The following is a 16,440-nucleotide window of genomic DNA, read 5'->3' as shown; positions in this document are numbered from 1 at the left end:
AGGAAAATTTGTCGCAAGCGGAATCGCATGGAATAATTAGTTTATTAAATCGTGCGTGACAACAACTAGAAGCCATTAAGCTATAAACTGAGCTTCAGTTAATATAAATGGAGGAATTTTAAACTTTTTTCATTTGAAATGCACTGCGCCATAGCTGTATAATTTTAAACCTCACGCGATAGTACTTTGTATTATAAATTATTTTAATATCTTTAGCTAAGTATCATATACTAGTCCTTATACAAAAATTATTCGGAAAATATCTCACGTGACTGATCTCAGAGGGGAGATACAGGATCATTTGGTGACATTTGCATCTCCGCTTGTCCACTAGAGCATCCCTTAAATCTCATTTTCGCATCATCACCCACTACAACTGTTGTTTGACACAGCAACAATGTAATACACGACACTACCACCAGAACTGTTGGAAGAAGTAAAGCAACAATGAATTGTCGGTACGTGGCGTCTAAATCAAATCTTGCAACCACTGTATCTGGGTTGTTTTCAGTGTAAAAACATGGGAATCTCGCTTTCGCATTATGATCTGTACCATCCCGACCGTAAGTCTTCAAGAATTCTTTGCACTCGTCAGCGAGAGTGTTAACGCAACCTTCTAAATTAATCATCAAACGACTATCATTTGCCAACGTTAGTTCTACTTCCGACGGAGCTATGTAACGGTTAGGTAATGCTCTCATTGTGTATAAATATTGCAAGTAGGTAAAATTCGTCAAATCTGCTATTTCCGTTCTTGGCAACAGTGCTGCGTTGATGCAATCAATGGCAACAACGCCCGATGTACCATTATGGACCGCATGACAAGACAACATGAGGACTTCTTCTCCCGAATCAGTCCACACTATAGTTCCATTTTCCTCCTGAGCAAGCTTTGCACATCTTGCAAGAAACACTCTATCTCCACTTAATACTATAACGTTTTTGTTACGAGTAGGGATGTCTACGCAGCGACGGTCACAGTTGTAAGGGGTTCTTATTTTTCTACAAGTTCCTCTACTACAGGAAAACAATCCATGTACGTCAATACACGTTATTTTCCCTCGTCTTCCAGAACATTTTAATGGTGGATCCGTTTCTCTGAAGGCACATTCAAAAGCGTCTGTTATATTTATACACTTTCCTTCTGTACAGTTGAAAGTCCCGGTTAAATTCCTACATTCGTCACGGATACAGTGGTACTTTTTAGCGTTTTCTTGATCAATGCCATAGCATGTTTTATTCGCAGCGTTGCCACATTCAGAGAGCAGTAACGACGAGCCGTTCTTTCTAACGTTGACGTAAATCTGAATGCAGGCTCCGGAGGTCTTGCTCAAGCACCATTCACCGCACGAGCCCCAGTCACAGTTTTCTTTGTTCACTGCCCTAGTTGTCGTACACATAATTGGTGTTGGGTCGATGCCTGAAGCGATCGCGCGGGTGTAAGGCATGTATATGGCGACAGTGAGATATACAATAGCGACGCAACTCAAGACAGCTGTCATTTGACAAACACATATAGTCCCACATATTTTTTGGTCCTGTGGTGGTATTATTAAATCCTCAACAGGGGTAGGCTTCGGCATGGCGGAGACCAGCTACCACTCACGACCCAACACCACTGACAGGCAGGATTGAAGCGCGCATGCGCGGTGACACGATCGATTGAGCGCAGTGCAGGCAACCCCAAGTGCGCTATTTTTTTAATTGATGTCAATGTCCTATATAATTGCTATTTGTTATAAAATATATATTTACGTAATTTTAATGACTATATCAAAAACAGAAACCGTATAACACATTGAAATAAATAAAAAACACTAATTTTTAGTACTATTGCATATTATTTTCGATGTACAAAATACATTTTTCTTAATTAGATTTAATTATATCTATATCCTTATTTTTCAAGTTCAAATAAAATTTAAGTAACGCTTTATAAAATACATATTGACTTACTAACTGTTATCTTTACGGATATAACCTTTGAAAGGTCATAAAAAATAACAAAAACGCTAATATTTGTCTTAAAAAAATTAATCACTTATATATCGTACTAAAAATAACACAAATTATTGTTTGATGCTAGAATTCTAAAGTAACTCACCCTTGATGCGCGAAGCCAATATTCACAGCTATATTTAAACGAATCACAGTTAAAATTCAAGGCGGAATTCGTAAAATAATTATTGTTACTGCACATTTATTTTTGTTATATTTACAGGTTAATTTTTTTATTATTAAATCCGCATTCAGTATTCTCGTGTGTTTTGCTTATGTATGAACTGAAGTCAGGTGAAGTCGCAAACTGCGCAATGCGGAGTATTTGTACCAGTCTGAAGTTGGTTCCAAGGTCACACGCGTTAAAGTTTTGGAAACAGTAGCTACACTATTTATTTTAACTTCATACGGTTTTCTTTTTACAAAAAAACTTTTCACGTATTGCAATTATTTTTAAATATAATTTTATTGAATTAGAAAAAATAATTAAGTAAATATTTCTTTCGCTTCTTATTTTGTGATGTAAAATTTTTAATTGTTGTGAAATAAATATTTTTGCATTGTTATTCAATTTTGGTTTTTCAAATATAAAATTAAAAATCAATCATTAAAATAATCATCATTTAAACATTGAATAGCTTACATTTGAAAATGTCTAATATAATTTAAATACTTATAAGATGAAATGATTATTATTTATAAACATAACAAAAATATAAACATACCTAATTTAAAAAAAAACAATTGTTTATCAAACATTACACGATGATATTATTATGACTACAATTTATACAAAGAATATCACATAAGGTTTAATCTAAATAAATAAAACAATAAAAACACGGTAAATGTTCAATAAATAATTATTTAAATTTGACATAACTATCCGTAAATGGAAAATTAATAAAAAAAGGTTCCAACTTACATTCACATTCGTAATATCAGGATGCATTTTCAAAATTGACACTAATCACAGTGTGTTCACATCGCACGTGCTTTCGGTATATCTCTGTGTTTACTGTCTGTCTGTCGAGGACATTTCGCATGCGCGTAAAAGTGCCAAATTTCTTTAATATTTATTTTGGCTTGCAGCATTTTCATCGACCTCAAATGTGCAGGTGCTATAAAATTACCTATATTATTTTATTTTGTAGTTTTTTTTTTTAATAATAAACTTAAAAAATATTTTAAATACGATACGGGACGTGTTCATTTTTTTTTAATTAATACAAATTAAGTCACATCCTCAATTCAGCTTGAATGAAAATAGTTTTTTGCGATTATTTGTTTCATAAAATTTATTTATTTTTTACATTCAATCCTAGCTGAAGTGGCTAGGTAACTGCTTAGTATGAATTTCCTTAACACGGTTTATTGAAAAAGTGTGATAAGGAGGAAGTATTGTCCGGCTTAATTCCAACGTATCCAGTTTCAAATGTAGTTTTCTCAGGTTTGTAAAATAAAATTACCGACGGGCACCAATTGTCCTGTTAACAGAAATTACCTTTTATCACAAAACAGTGGTTACCACGAAGAGCTGAATCGAGACAAAGTTACTTGACTTTAGTTAATATAATATAATACAGTAAATAGTTTTACTTACATACATATTAGATATAAGAGCCGAGATGGCCTAGTAGTTCGAACGCGTGCATCTTAACCGATGATTTCGGGTTCAAATCCAGGCAGGCACCACTGAAATTTCATGTGCTTAATTTGTGTTTATAATTCATCTCGTGCTCGGCGATGAAGGAAAACATCGTGAGGAAACCTGCATGTGTCTAATTTCAACGAAATTTTGCCACATGTGTATTCCGCCAACCCGCATTGGAGCAGCGTGGTGGAATATGCTCCAAAACCTTCTTCTCAAAGGGAGAGGAGGCCTTTATCCCAGCAGTGGGACATTTACGGGCTGCTAATGCTAATGCATACATATAATTAGTTGATTCTATTTGAATAAAGAATATTTTAATTTTTGTTGTCGATAGAATTTAATGAAGTTTAAAACTAAAAATCCAAAATGAAAATTAAAAATATATTTTCATGTAGGCTTACTTACTTTTGATCTTTTTCGAAAAGCGCGAGAACTACATTATTACTACATGAAGAACTAAACAGCGATTACCCAGTTTGAACCCGCGATGCTTATAACGCATTAGTCCACTCGACCCTATCAGTTCTTAATGCCCATTTAATTATACCTATAAAAGCAGCTAATTTTGACCAATCAAAACTCATAATAGTAATGAGCCGAGATGACCCAGTCGTTAGAACGCGTGCCTTACCGATGATTGTTAGTTCAAACTCAGGCAAGCACCACTGAATTGCATACGCTTCATTTGTGTTTATTATTTATCTCGTGCTCGTGCAAGAAAACATCGTGAGGAAACCTGTTTGTGTCTGATTTCAATGAAATTCTGCCTCATGTGTATACACCGACACAAAAAGCTCTAAACCTTTTCCTCAATGGAAGAGGAGGCTTTAATCCATCAGTAGGACATTAACAGGCTGTGAATTTACCTGCAAGATCGTTTGACGCATGTGAAACCGCGCGGTGAACCTAGCTTATTATATTCATTCGCAATAGGAGAACACATAGTAGAATTTTAGAAACGAAGCTTAATTAGAACGTGGGCGTAAACTGCGATGCAGCGAATTAACATCAGGGCTAACAGGAAATTAAATGAGCTGTCTTGTTATATCCCACCGCTGGGCAAAGTTCGTTTTCATTTAGGATTATTACCCATTTAAATTCGATTGAGTGTATTTCTTATTATAATATCATACAAATGAGCCGATCTTGAGGTTATGGGTTCAGATTTGATAAAAGGTTATTGAGTTTTTCCGTCAAATCTTAACCAGCAACAACCCGGAAAGCAGAAATAACCATTGGTCTGCCTGAACACTTTGCGATAGAATACAATCATAAGACGGATTATTCCCTCTGCGCCTGTTTGCGCACGCACACATACACAATAATATATCATGCCTAATTGGCTGACCGAAATCGCTCGTGACGTCACCATTGATGTACCTCCAGGCTCAAACTATGGCACCTAGATGACCTCCGTGGTCGTGTTTACACTGGTTTTCATGGGTACGCCACTCCGAGTCCCGGAGATTGGATGTAGAAAAAGTTCATTAGTTTTCTATGTTGTCTTGGGTCTGGGTGTTTGTGGTACCGTCGTTACTTCTGATTTTCAGAGTACTGCTGTTTGGCGGTAGAGTATCGTATGAGTGGGTGGTACCTACCCAGACCACACCAAGTAAAATTAAAATCAAAAAATTAAAATCAAATAATAAAATTAACAGTAAATCAAATCAAATCAAAATATACTTTATTAAAGTAGGCTTTTACAAGCACTTTTGAATCGTCATTTAACAAACTATTTAAAGTAAAGCTACCACCGGTTCGGAATGTAGTTTCTACCGAGAAGAACCGGCAAGAAACTCAGTAGTTACTATTTTTCAACATCTAAACATCATCTAACAGTCGTGTTAGTTAAATACAATTATGTTATGTCTCCTGCCTGGAAGTCAACAAGCAAAATGGCTTTAACATGACGAAGGCGTTTTTCTCTGTAATATTATTATAACCATAGACACGCTGTCCAACCTCCAGACTTTTGGTGTCTAATTTCTGTTATTTGCCTGCCCACGTGTTTTGCTTTTCAGGCAACATGACTATCAAAATTTTAGTACTAAAATAGTCTTTAACGCCATCTAGTTCAATCTGTTCGATTCACTGAGGGTATTTTAGTACAGACTTGACCAAGTTTGGAACCTTAAATTGCGGACTGAAAAAAAACATGTACTTATGTTGTAGTATTTATATGAATTTATTTATCGTAATCTATATTTTTTTAATATATATATTATTCGATAGCGCCATCTGTGTCGAATTATCGAATCGTTTCGTATAACGAATGTGTTACTTTAATGTTTAAATTAAGGTTTTTGTTACAGCTTCGCTAGCATTTTTTTTTTTTGTTATCAAATAGTCTAAGATATTCTTGATATTTAAAACTATAGTAATGTAAAAAGCGCAGAACCTGTAAAAATCACTAAGGCTAAGTCCTTCTCCTCTGAGAAGAAGGTTTGGAGCTTATTCCACCACGCTCTAATGTGTTGGTGGTTACAAATGTGGCAGATTTCTGAATTACATGAGATAAAATAAAAATAAAATAACAATTGAAGTAGGTCTTCAAAAATTTAGTGTTGTTCGCTTAGATTTGAAACCGCAATCAGCGGTCAAGTTTCACGTGTGCTAACCACTGGACCATCACGCCTCTCAATCTTTACATTAGTATGTTTCCATTTATAATAAATTGTTACACAAATTAAAAATAGCAAAATTGGTACATAATATGTAACGATTACTTGAAATATTAAGTCAGGAGTCTCATCAGAGGTGTTCAAAACATGACGTACATATTAAATAAATAGCATTACAATTTATTCAGAACTAGCTGAATTATGGTTTAGGTTCAGCGGTTAAAGTGTGAAGAGGCAACAAACTTTCACATTTATAATATCAGTATAGATTGTCCTTATAAAAAATTATCAAGTCCAATCAAGAGGCAATAGTTACTGAGATGGTCAATGATAATTCCTTGAATAAATATTGTTAAAACATCTTTATTATAATAAGATAAATAATCAACATTTAAACAAAATAATTCTTAAATATCGATGAGATTCTTTCACCAGATCTTCTCAGATGTGAACCAAATATTTCCACGTAAATTTAAGATTTTTGACAATCAATAAGGAATCGTAACGCTTAATTGAATGATAGCCACGACGCTCGGGGCTTAAAAGATAGGGCGTAACCCTGGGGCCGTAGATGCGTGTCCTATTTCAGACGGCCTTGAGAAGGACAGCAGCCACGGCAACTGGTATTATAATCGGCCTCGGGAAGCTACACAGCTTATTCATCACCGGAACACCAAATTTAAAAAGAATTATCAAAAAATATTTTTATGTTTTTAAATTAACATTCATTACCAATTAAAAAAGGTAAATAGCCTACTTAACTGCATTTAAAATAATTTGCTAATGTCAATATGAATCGGGTCACATCGTATAATCGTTTAAGGCTAGGTTAGAGGCCACAAGGGTCAACGAACAAGAATAAATCAATGAGGGAGCTGAGTTGCGGACAGTTATTGTGTTACCTTGTTATAGTGATTGTCGGCAATTTATTAGTTGCCGCTAACGTCGGCTCACACGGTACGTTTTATATTCACAGAATAAATAAATCGAAAATACTTTTAATTGTAGACTCTAGTTCAAGACCATCTAAGGAAGTCAGCGTTCTATATTACTCAGTATTTTTCCTTGCGGACATTACACAGAGTTTAATTGTAAAATTAGTCTTAAAGTCTGTGAGAATTTGATGGACTGGTTAATTTGTACTCTCTACTAAGATATATCTTAGAGTTCGGAAATAATTTATTAAAGCTTGTTATAGTATACTATAAAGAATTATTTGTATAATGACAAACATTTGATATAATATCAGTAACCGCTCATTTTTTCTACTGCTAAACAGCAATACTTGGTATTATTGTGTCCGGTTTGGAAGGTGATTGAGCCAGTGTAACTACTGGCACAAGGGATATAACATATTATATCCCATTGGTGGTTCATTAGCATTAGCATTTAGCATTAGCAGCCTGTAATTTTCCACTGCTGGGCTAAAGGCCTCCTCTTCCTTTGAGGAGAAGTTTTGGAGCATATTCCACCACGCTGCTCCAATGCGGGTTGGTGGAATACACATGTGGCAAAATTTTGTTGAAATTAGACACATGCAGGTTTCATCAATTATAAACACAAATTAAGCACATGAAAATTCAGTGGTGCCTGCCTGGGTTTGAGCCCGAAATCATCGGTTAAGATGCAAGCGTTCTAACCACTGGGCCATCTCGGCTCATTGGTCCTTACCAAACCCATTAAAAATAATATTATAGTACTAATGTCTATGCACAAAGGATTTACCATCTGGTGGTCAGTTTGCCGGCCCAGAAGAAGGTATTCTCATATAAGCAAATATTACATGTAAATATTCCATGTGTTTAGCAAACACAACTATATTGACATAACTAACAGTTCTTGATTAATATTTAGTTATTAATAATACAACTATTCAATTTAACTAATTTTACTTCAAAGTAGTCCGATAACAAATTAGTTAGTAGACGTTCAAAACGTCATTTTTGCGAGAATCCATAGTAAAAATCATAGTTCAACCAATGATCCAGGTTCAAATGTTTATTTAGCTTCTGTCCTCTTGTGGTTGAAATAGACAATACCTATATGACAAAAGAGTCTAACAATTGCGATTAAACATCAATATTTACAGAATCATCTTTCCTCAATGTTATTATTATAATAATATAATAAAAAGGTTATTATTACCGAGATGATGATGCATTACGTTAGTCAAAACATCGTCATTACTGTAGAGAAATAGCTGATGTATACCGCGAGATATGAATTACAAGTTGAGCCAGCGGATTCACTTACAGATTTGATTTACATATACTGAACCGAATTTGATGAAATTTGGTATGAAGCATGCTTGTACTCCAAGCAATGTCATAGGCTTGACGGCACACCACTAAAACGGTAGCGAAGTCGTGAGCGACGGTACATATATACGTATGTAGCGGAGTTTCATTCGCCGGTAGATTTTCGACAATCATTGTAATTGATTTTTTTTTTATGGCATTGGTTGGAGGACGAGCATATGGGCCACCTGATGGTAAGTGGTCACCACCGCCCATAGACAAAGGCGCTGTAAGAAATATTAAGCATTCCTTACATCACCTATGCGCCACCAACCTCGGGAATTAAGATGTTATGTCCCTTGTGCCTGTGATTACACTGGCTCACTCTTCTTCTTCACTTCTAGCCGGAACACAACAATACAGAGTACTGTTATTTGGCGGTAGAATATCTGATGAGTGGGTGGTACCTACCCAGACGGGCTTGCACAAAGCTCTACCACCAAGTATTTTAATTTTACATAATTTAATAACCAATATATAATAAAAATAGGTTCTTATTTTGTTATGTTTGATTTTAATTAGTTTTTTAATACATCAATCTCTTCGGTAAATATATTGTAAAGTTTTTTATTCACGTATTTAGGCTATAAAATTTGAGGTTATTTTTTCTTTTTATTCTAGAAGTTTGCTTATAAAGTATCTTCGATATGTATATTGTTGTAACGATATATTATATCAGGTAGGATAAATTAAACATAAATGCATATTATGTTTTTAAAACATATAGTGTGTTTGTAAAATACATAACAAAGAATTAACACGAGATCGGGCCAGAACTTTCCAGAGTAATTTGCGAGAGGACAGATGTCGCGAACATTTGTTTTTAATAATAATAGATTTATGGAAAATTTTCGTACATTTTTTTAATCTGTACTCAAAATCCAGATTAAATGTTCGTAATGTAAATTCTACAGAGAATACACATTGTCTTACTTACGTATACATGTGTACGTATGTATGATACTGGTAATTTAAACCTATCCAATATATATCTCCGAAGTGTTTCGGTGGTAAGTGGTCAGATTCTAATTCAGTCATGGCCATTTGTTCTTAGCTAGCAGTGTTTCCCTGGGGCTGATTTCTTTGAATCCTTAATAGGTTAGTCGTCTCATAAAAATGTGTATTTATTAATAATATAGGCGGTCTGGTAAGGCTCATCTTATGGCATGTGTTCAGCATCATAATCAATGGTGCTTTAAGAAAAATTAAACATTCCTTACCATGGGAAGTAAGATGTTATGCCCTTTGTTATACTAACTACTTCCCCTTCGAGCCGGAACACAACAATCACTACGATGACCAATTTTATAATAAAAGTGTTCCTCATCAGATATTCTTCCATCAAACAGCAATACTTAACACTGTTTTGTTGTGGTTTGAAGGCTGAGTGAGCCAGTGTAACAGGCACAAGGGATATAACAACATTGCAGCCAAGATTGTCATTACGTAAAAATCTATGAACGTCCCATAGGCACACAAAGGTGCTTTTGAAGATAAGATTGATTCTTTAAATAATGTTAATTCAAAGTATACATAATTCTCTTAAATTTGTATTTTTGTTACTTTGTCAAACTAATTGTTGAATACTGCACACAATTCACTATAATGTACCGCGCATTCCATCGGTGTTTTTCTTTTTTAATCCGGGATCTAACCAAAGCTTTATTTATTGTTTCGTTATTCTTAGATCATCATCGATAAGATATAAATATTTGAAGAGCGTAAAGTAATAAAATGCGTTGTAATTCTTTTTTTTTTAACGTGTTTTGTTTCTTATATCTGGTAATGATGGATTGATATTGATTGATGATATAGCGATACCGGCGCAGTGAAACGTCGTATGTACAAAAGTAAACTGTACAGGAAATTATAGGAACTGAATATTCACTTATGGTTCTTTAGTATGATGTTTTATTTTCTTCGCTCTGCTGTTTGTATGGTTACTAATGTATATAACATTTTTAATAAAAAAAAAAATCTATACTAATTACTAATATACAAATTAAAAGAGTTTGTTTCTTTAAACACACTAATCTCAGCTTTTGATAGCTTGATTTGACTAAAACTTTTAATTTTAGATAGATTTTAGATTGTTCAAGCCCAGTTAGGTACCACTCATTATATTTTCTACCACTAGAATATACTTAGAATTGGGTTCCGGCTTGAAGGATAAGTGAGAGTTACCAAGATCAGTGGCACATTGACATTGAAATTTCTTACGGCGCCAATATGACTTATGCTATAAAAAAAAATGGATTCATTGAGAAAGTCTCAAGACTAACTCTTTAACGTCTAGTCACGTGACGTCACTACGGCCGACAGGATCAGTAACGTTCAAAACATACATATATAAAATAATACAACTACTGAAGGTTTTGTATCGTAACTTAATTCTTACTTACGACCTTTTCAAGTAACGCTTAGCAATGGTTAATTTATACCGTCACTTTTTTACTTTGTTTTTGTTCATATATATTAAATGCTTGTTATTGCCAAGCAAATCGTGCTGTGAATTGAAAAGAATTACATTTTTGGAGTGAATTTCTTAGAATTGTCTTTGAATAAATTAAAACTTGTCTGCTTGATGGTATTTAATGACTAGCTGTGTCCGCGACTACGTGCGCGTTTGAATTTAATAAAAAAGCGTGACATTATTATTATTTTACATATGATTCTAAAATAAAAGTAGCTTAAGTTACTTCTTATTACATCAGCTATCTGCAAGTCCCGTCAAAATCGGTGAAAGTCCCGTCAAAATCGGTCCAACCGTTCCAGAGATTAGCCGGAACAAACAGACAGACAAAAATTGTAAAAAATATTATTTAGATACATGTACCGTGTATGTATTTAGTAAAACGCGGTTATTTTAATATTACAAACAGACACTCCAATTTAATATACATAGTCGATAGTTTTATGATTTTTACAAATGTATGCCTTGCTGATGTATGAGGAGTTATTTTTAATATTAATAGACTTGTTTCTTATAGATAATTCTTTTATTATTTTAAGGCGCTTTGTTTCAAAATATTTTTTTTTTATTTAATAAATTTTGTACCGATATTGAAATGTAAGCGAAGAATTCGACCGAGGTTTTACTCGTTACAAAACCTTGTGTATGTTTGACTGGATTTTGCATCTCACTTACTCTACTAACAGGCAACAATGTTTAATATTGCTGTTTCGGTTATAATGGATTGTTCCCTAGTACATTTACATGTACAATGGTCCTGTTAGTTACCATATTTGGCGGCGTATCGACAATATATAGTCTACTCTTTTTCTTCCTTAAGTAAAAATTACTGTATTATTGATTGTTGTTATTACGTGGTGGCAGGGCTTTGTGCATGCCTGACTAGGTAGGTACCACCCATTCATCAGATATTCTACTACCAAACAGTAATTTTTAGTGCAGTTTTGTGACATAAAATCTAGGTGTTCAAGATTGGTGATGTAAGGAATGAATAATATTTCTTTAAACGCCAATGCCTGTTGGTAGACACCACTTACCATCAGGTGGTCCATCTAACTACACCAAAAAAAATTTAATCCCTTTCAAATTAATTAAGAGTTTTGACATTGAGCATTGACATCTTTTATTTTAAGAGAATAAAAGGGAAACTTGTTCCTAAAACTGGAATAATTTAAGGCTTTATAGCGTTTGACAATTTTGGTCCTAAGTGGCTTCCACTTGACCGGTTTTATTTTACAAGGTCAGCTAAAAATAATCCTTAAAACGAGTCTGAATAAAAGTATAAAAAATCTATTTTCAATGCAATAATGTATGTTTGTTTGTTCATTTTTAACGTCTGTATTTTTATCCATAAATCATTTAAGACGAGATGACTCAAAGACGAACCACGAGGTTCTTGCTAATCATCGCGTGTTCAGTAAGTTTTATTTACTTAAATTTAATGTCACAAGCTGTGCTCTGCTGTGCCAGCAACACCAAATTTGCTACCCTGGTTTTATCAAATAACCTCAAAGTCCTTTCTTAAATAGACGAAGAAGGGTCCAGGTCTGGACTTCCCTGTACCAGGAGTGTCACATTAACGAGTTATATTATTTACTCACGAAAGCGGGCCCCTCCAAGGGTGTGTAATAATGTACATACATACTAATGTATGAGTGAGGTGTCCTAGTGTGTGTGAGACGATTAAATGTAAAGACAGCAAAAAAAAATCTATTAGATTATATTTGTTAAGTTTATTTTATTAAATATTAATTAGTTTAAAGTCTTTGGACTATTAGTATTAAATTGATGGTTATTTGGTTTTACTTAAATGTATAACAAATGCTCTATATTATGTACTACTAATAGTATTTTTTATGTATACTTTATTTTGTAAATGTCCCATAACTGACCAAAAGTCCAGGGATTGGTGGAAATTTGCCCAGTTATATGATATTTATAAACTGTTACTGTTTATCACCGGGCCACATCGGTTCATCATTAATTAATATTTTAAGTCCTACATAAAATTATGTAATTTTAAATACGATACAAAATATTTAAAAAAAAACCATTCCATTTTCAAATTCAATATTAAAATTATATCACAGTAACTTCTGACTAAAATAGTTCATTATTTATATTTATGTTAGACACTCTTTTTTTAATATAGCAACATCATTCTAAATATAAAAAAAAACCTTTAAATGAAATGTACACCTCTTCGATGGATTTTATCTATTAATAAATATCAGAACGAATATATATTTAAAAGATCTAAATCAAAGCAATAATCAGTCTTGGTAATAAAAAAGACAGTCGAAACGAATTTTAAAAATAAAAGGTTGTCGACCCATGAAAAGATGAATCTCATTATCCTCTAATAAGGATCAGTCCGGAGATATAGTATATAAGGAGGATGATCTTCAATAGTTTCACAGTTTTGTGTTGACTTGTGCATCATGAAGACCTTACTTGTTCTCGCCATTTGCTTTATCGCGGCTCAGGTGAGTTTTCTACATAAATAATTACTTATCACTTGAATCAATATTCCGGTTACTTACGTTTGGGAAGGTGTCTATAGACATGTCGAACGCGACAATATCTTTTTACCTTTTTAAATTGTATTCATTCATAAATAACATCAATATGAAATTATCCTTATCGACTTAGTAGTTCTCAAGTGGGGATGATACAAACAGACCTACGTGCCCTTGTTCCCTTACTCTCGTATTCCTACAAGATAGCAATTAGAAACGACTGTAGAAAATTCACGGTTTAACGTTAAACGTATTTTTTTAAGTAAAACTGTTAAAAACTTGAGGGCCAATTTCCAAACTTCGTCCTCCTACTAAGATTGATTTGACTTAATGTTTTATGGACACCAGGATCTTGATCTTGCCTTATGTCAGTTACTACATCAACAACAAGTTGTCGCCCACGGATTCGTTCGCGTTCTAGGCCGATCGTCATGTGTTATGCGTAAAAGGTAACCTATGTATGTCCTTTCTTCGAGTTACTTTCTTTACACGAAATTTTATCAAATTCGGTTCAGTAGTTTGTCCGTGAAAGAGCAACAGACAGAGTTACATTCGCGTTTATAAATGCGTTAGTCTGTTCGTTATATATAATAATGTTAGTGAATATAGTTAAACGAATCTATTCTATCATTAAAACTATTTAAGTCTCCAAATAAAATCGACGCCAGCGTTGAAATTTCAAGTTGCTAATCTCATAAATTTACAGGCCCTTACCGACGAACAGAAAGATAAGCTGAAGAAACACAGATCAGAATGTCTGGTCGAAACCAAGGCCGACGAACAGCTGGTGAACAAATTGAAAACCGGAGACTTTAAGGTAATTAAACACTAGTGATCATTCTTTGAAATTTTTTCCTTGAAATACTATGGTAACATTTTCTAAACGTAGACGGAAATCATCAGCAATTAATGTTACCAATGATATTGCATTACACAAATCCAAATCAATCTGATAAATAGAGGATAAAAACGTGAGATGCAAAGATATTTATTACTATAAATGTTGTTGAATAGGTTCGATAACCTTATTTCTGAATGATTAATTTCGAAACTAGTTTATAGAAAAAATACTAGCGTGCCTTCAATAAAAAAAAAACTGTTTTTTGTAAAACATAAATATAATTTTTTACGTATAATATTTAACATATAAAACTTATATTTAAAAAATATAAATATATTTTATATAACCCTATTCCAATCGAAGAAAAAACAAAAGAATAAATATAGCAAAAAGTTGGATTAAACTTAATATACAATGACAAGTTGCTTTTAACTATAAACAGTTCTCAATCTATATATCTTTATTTATATGACATTATTGCACTGAACTACATAAATACACTCTGGATTTTCTGCTGAAGTTCCGATACCAACTTCACTGACATTCATTATTCTTTTTTTTGCGATTTAAAATGAATGTCATATATTTATTATTCTAGTCAATATATCATTGCGAACTAAGGATATTATGTTATATTATTTGTGGTTGTAATTCTACTGACTTACTCACCTTTCAAACTGGAACAAAGTGATATAAATTTTGATTGTTTGTTATTAGAATGTTTTAATGGTGGTACTTAATGAGCTTTACCGTCATGACACCCTACCACCAAATGAACTGTAAATACTTACCATCAGTAACAAAATCCAATACATTCTTAAAAATTTTAATAACTTTCCATAATTGAAAAAAGAAAAAAGGTAAAAGTCATTTGATTATGGACCTTAATTAATACTAATAGAGTTGTAATTCCTTAGACCGAGAATGAACCACTGAAGAAATACGCTCTGTGCATGCTGATCAAGTCAGAGCTGATGACCAAGGATGGAAAGTTCAAGAAGGACATTGCTCTTGCCAAAGTACCGAATGCGGGTATGTGTTGTCTAGATATGTAAGGTACTAAATGACCGAGGAGAATTTTAGATGATGTATTTGAACATAAGTTAGGTAAATAGTTCGGTCTTTGAGCTGAAGTAACGGGTCTCTTATGGAAGTATGTTTGAAGATTGAAATAAGTGGATCTTGCGATATATAATTTCAAAGTTTTCTCTGTATTTTGAGATATTTTAGATTTTTTACTTTTAGTTATTCAAAATATTTCACTATTCTTATTTATTTTTAAATTGACACTTTATTCAAAATACTTTTATCACTGTAGCTGAAAAACCAGCAGTGGAGAAGCTGATCGATACCTGCTTGGCCAACAAGGGCAACACTCCCCACCAGACTGCCTGGAACTACTCCAAGTGCTATCACGAGAAGGACCCTAAGCATTCCATTTTCCAATAAGCCATTCAAGAACCGTTAAGACCCCTACGCACATTTGAGTTTGAGATATTTTAAATTTGGAATACCATTCTTAGCAGACAATGAGCAACAATCTGTGACATTGTTCTCTAATTAAATTCATTTTTTTCTTGTATGGTTTCAAAAACAATTGTCTAAATGTGACATATATTTCTTTGTACAATAATTGTAAGTCGGTTACGACAAATCCACCTTTTTAAATAACTTAAATGAAACCTGATACTGCCTGTACGAATTTAATTTACTATGGGAAATAAATTTATTTGGAAATGACTAATATATATTTTTTATTTTACTACCAATTGTTTGTACTTAGTGGTAATAGTTTTTACTGTTTCTTATGAGGTTTTTTAACATACAACATCTTCGAAAGTACTAGTTACCAAATTATATTCATCAATGTGTCTCAAACGTTAGAAACTAAGATTTTATCTCCTTTGGGTCTATAGTTACGATAGTAGAAATTCAGATGAGTAGATAGTACTTACCCAGACGATGCAAAAATTTGTACGACAAAGTATAAATTAGGTTTTTTGCAAATTACCATCCCCTCCCAAACCTTCACCCTTT

At 33.4% G+C, this 16,440-nt stretch overlaps 2 protein-coding genes across 2 annotated transcripts; one reads left to right on the top strand and one right to left on the bottom strand.

Annotated features, from left to right (window-relative positions):
- Positions 1-278: 278 nt before the first annotated feature.
- On the bottom strand, positions 279-1,728 carry LOC125071426. The gene has a single exon (XM_047681670.1). The coding sequence runs from the start codon at positions 1,581-1,583 to the stop codon at positions 279-281; it is 1,305 nt and encodes a 434-aa protein (XP_047537626.1). The 5' UTR covers positions 1,584-1,728.
- Positions 1,729-13,436: 11,708 nt separating this feature from the next.
- On the top strand, positions 13,437-16,147 carry LOC125071425 (general odorant-binding protein 56a-like). Its single transcript, XM_047681669.1, has 4 exons — positions 13,437-13,529; positions 14,269-14,379; positions 15,321-15,435; positions 15,722-16,147. The coding sequence occupies exons 1-4, from the start codon at positions 13,485-13,487 to the stop codon at positions 15,850-15,852; spliced, it is 402 nt and encodes a 133-aa protein (XP_047537625.1). The 5' UTR covers positions 13,437-13,484; the 3' UTR covers positions 15,853-16,147.
- The last annotated feature ends 293 nt before the right edge of the window (positions 16,148-16,440 follow it).

This window comes from Vanessa atalanta, chromosome 19 (assembly GCF_905147765.1).
Source record: "Vanessa atalanta chromosome 19, ilVanAtal1.2, whole genome shotgun sequence".
In the NCBI taxonomy this organism is placed as follows: Eukaryota; Metazoa; Arthropoda; class Insecta; order Lepidoptera; family Nymphalidae; genus Vanessa; species Vanessa atalanta.
This window is presented reverse-complemented; position numbering and strand designations above follow the sequence as displayed.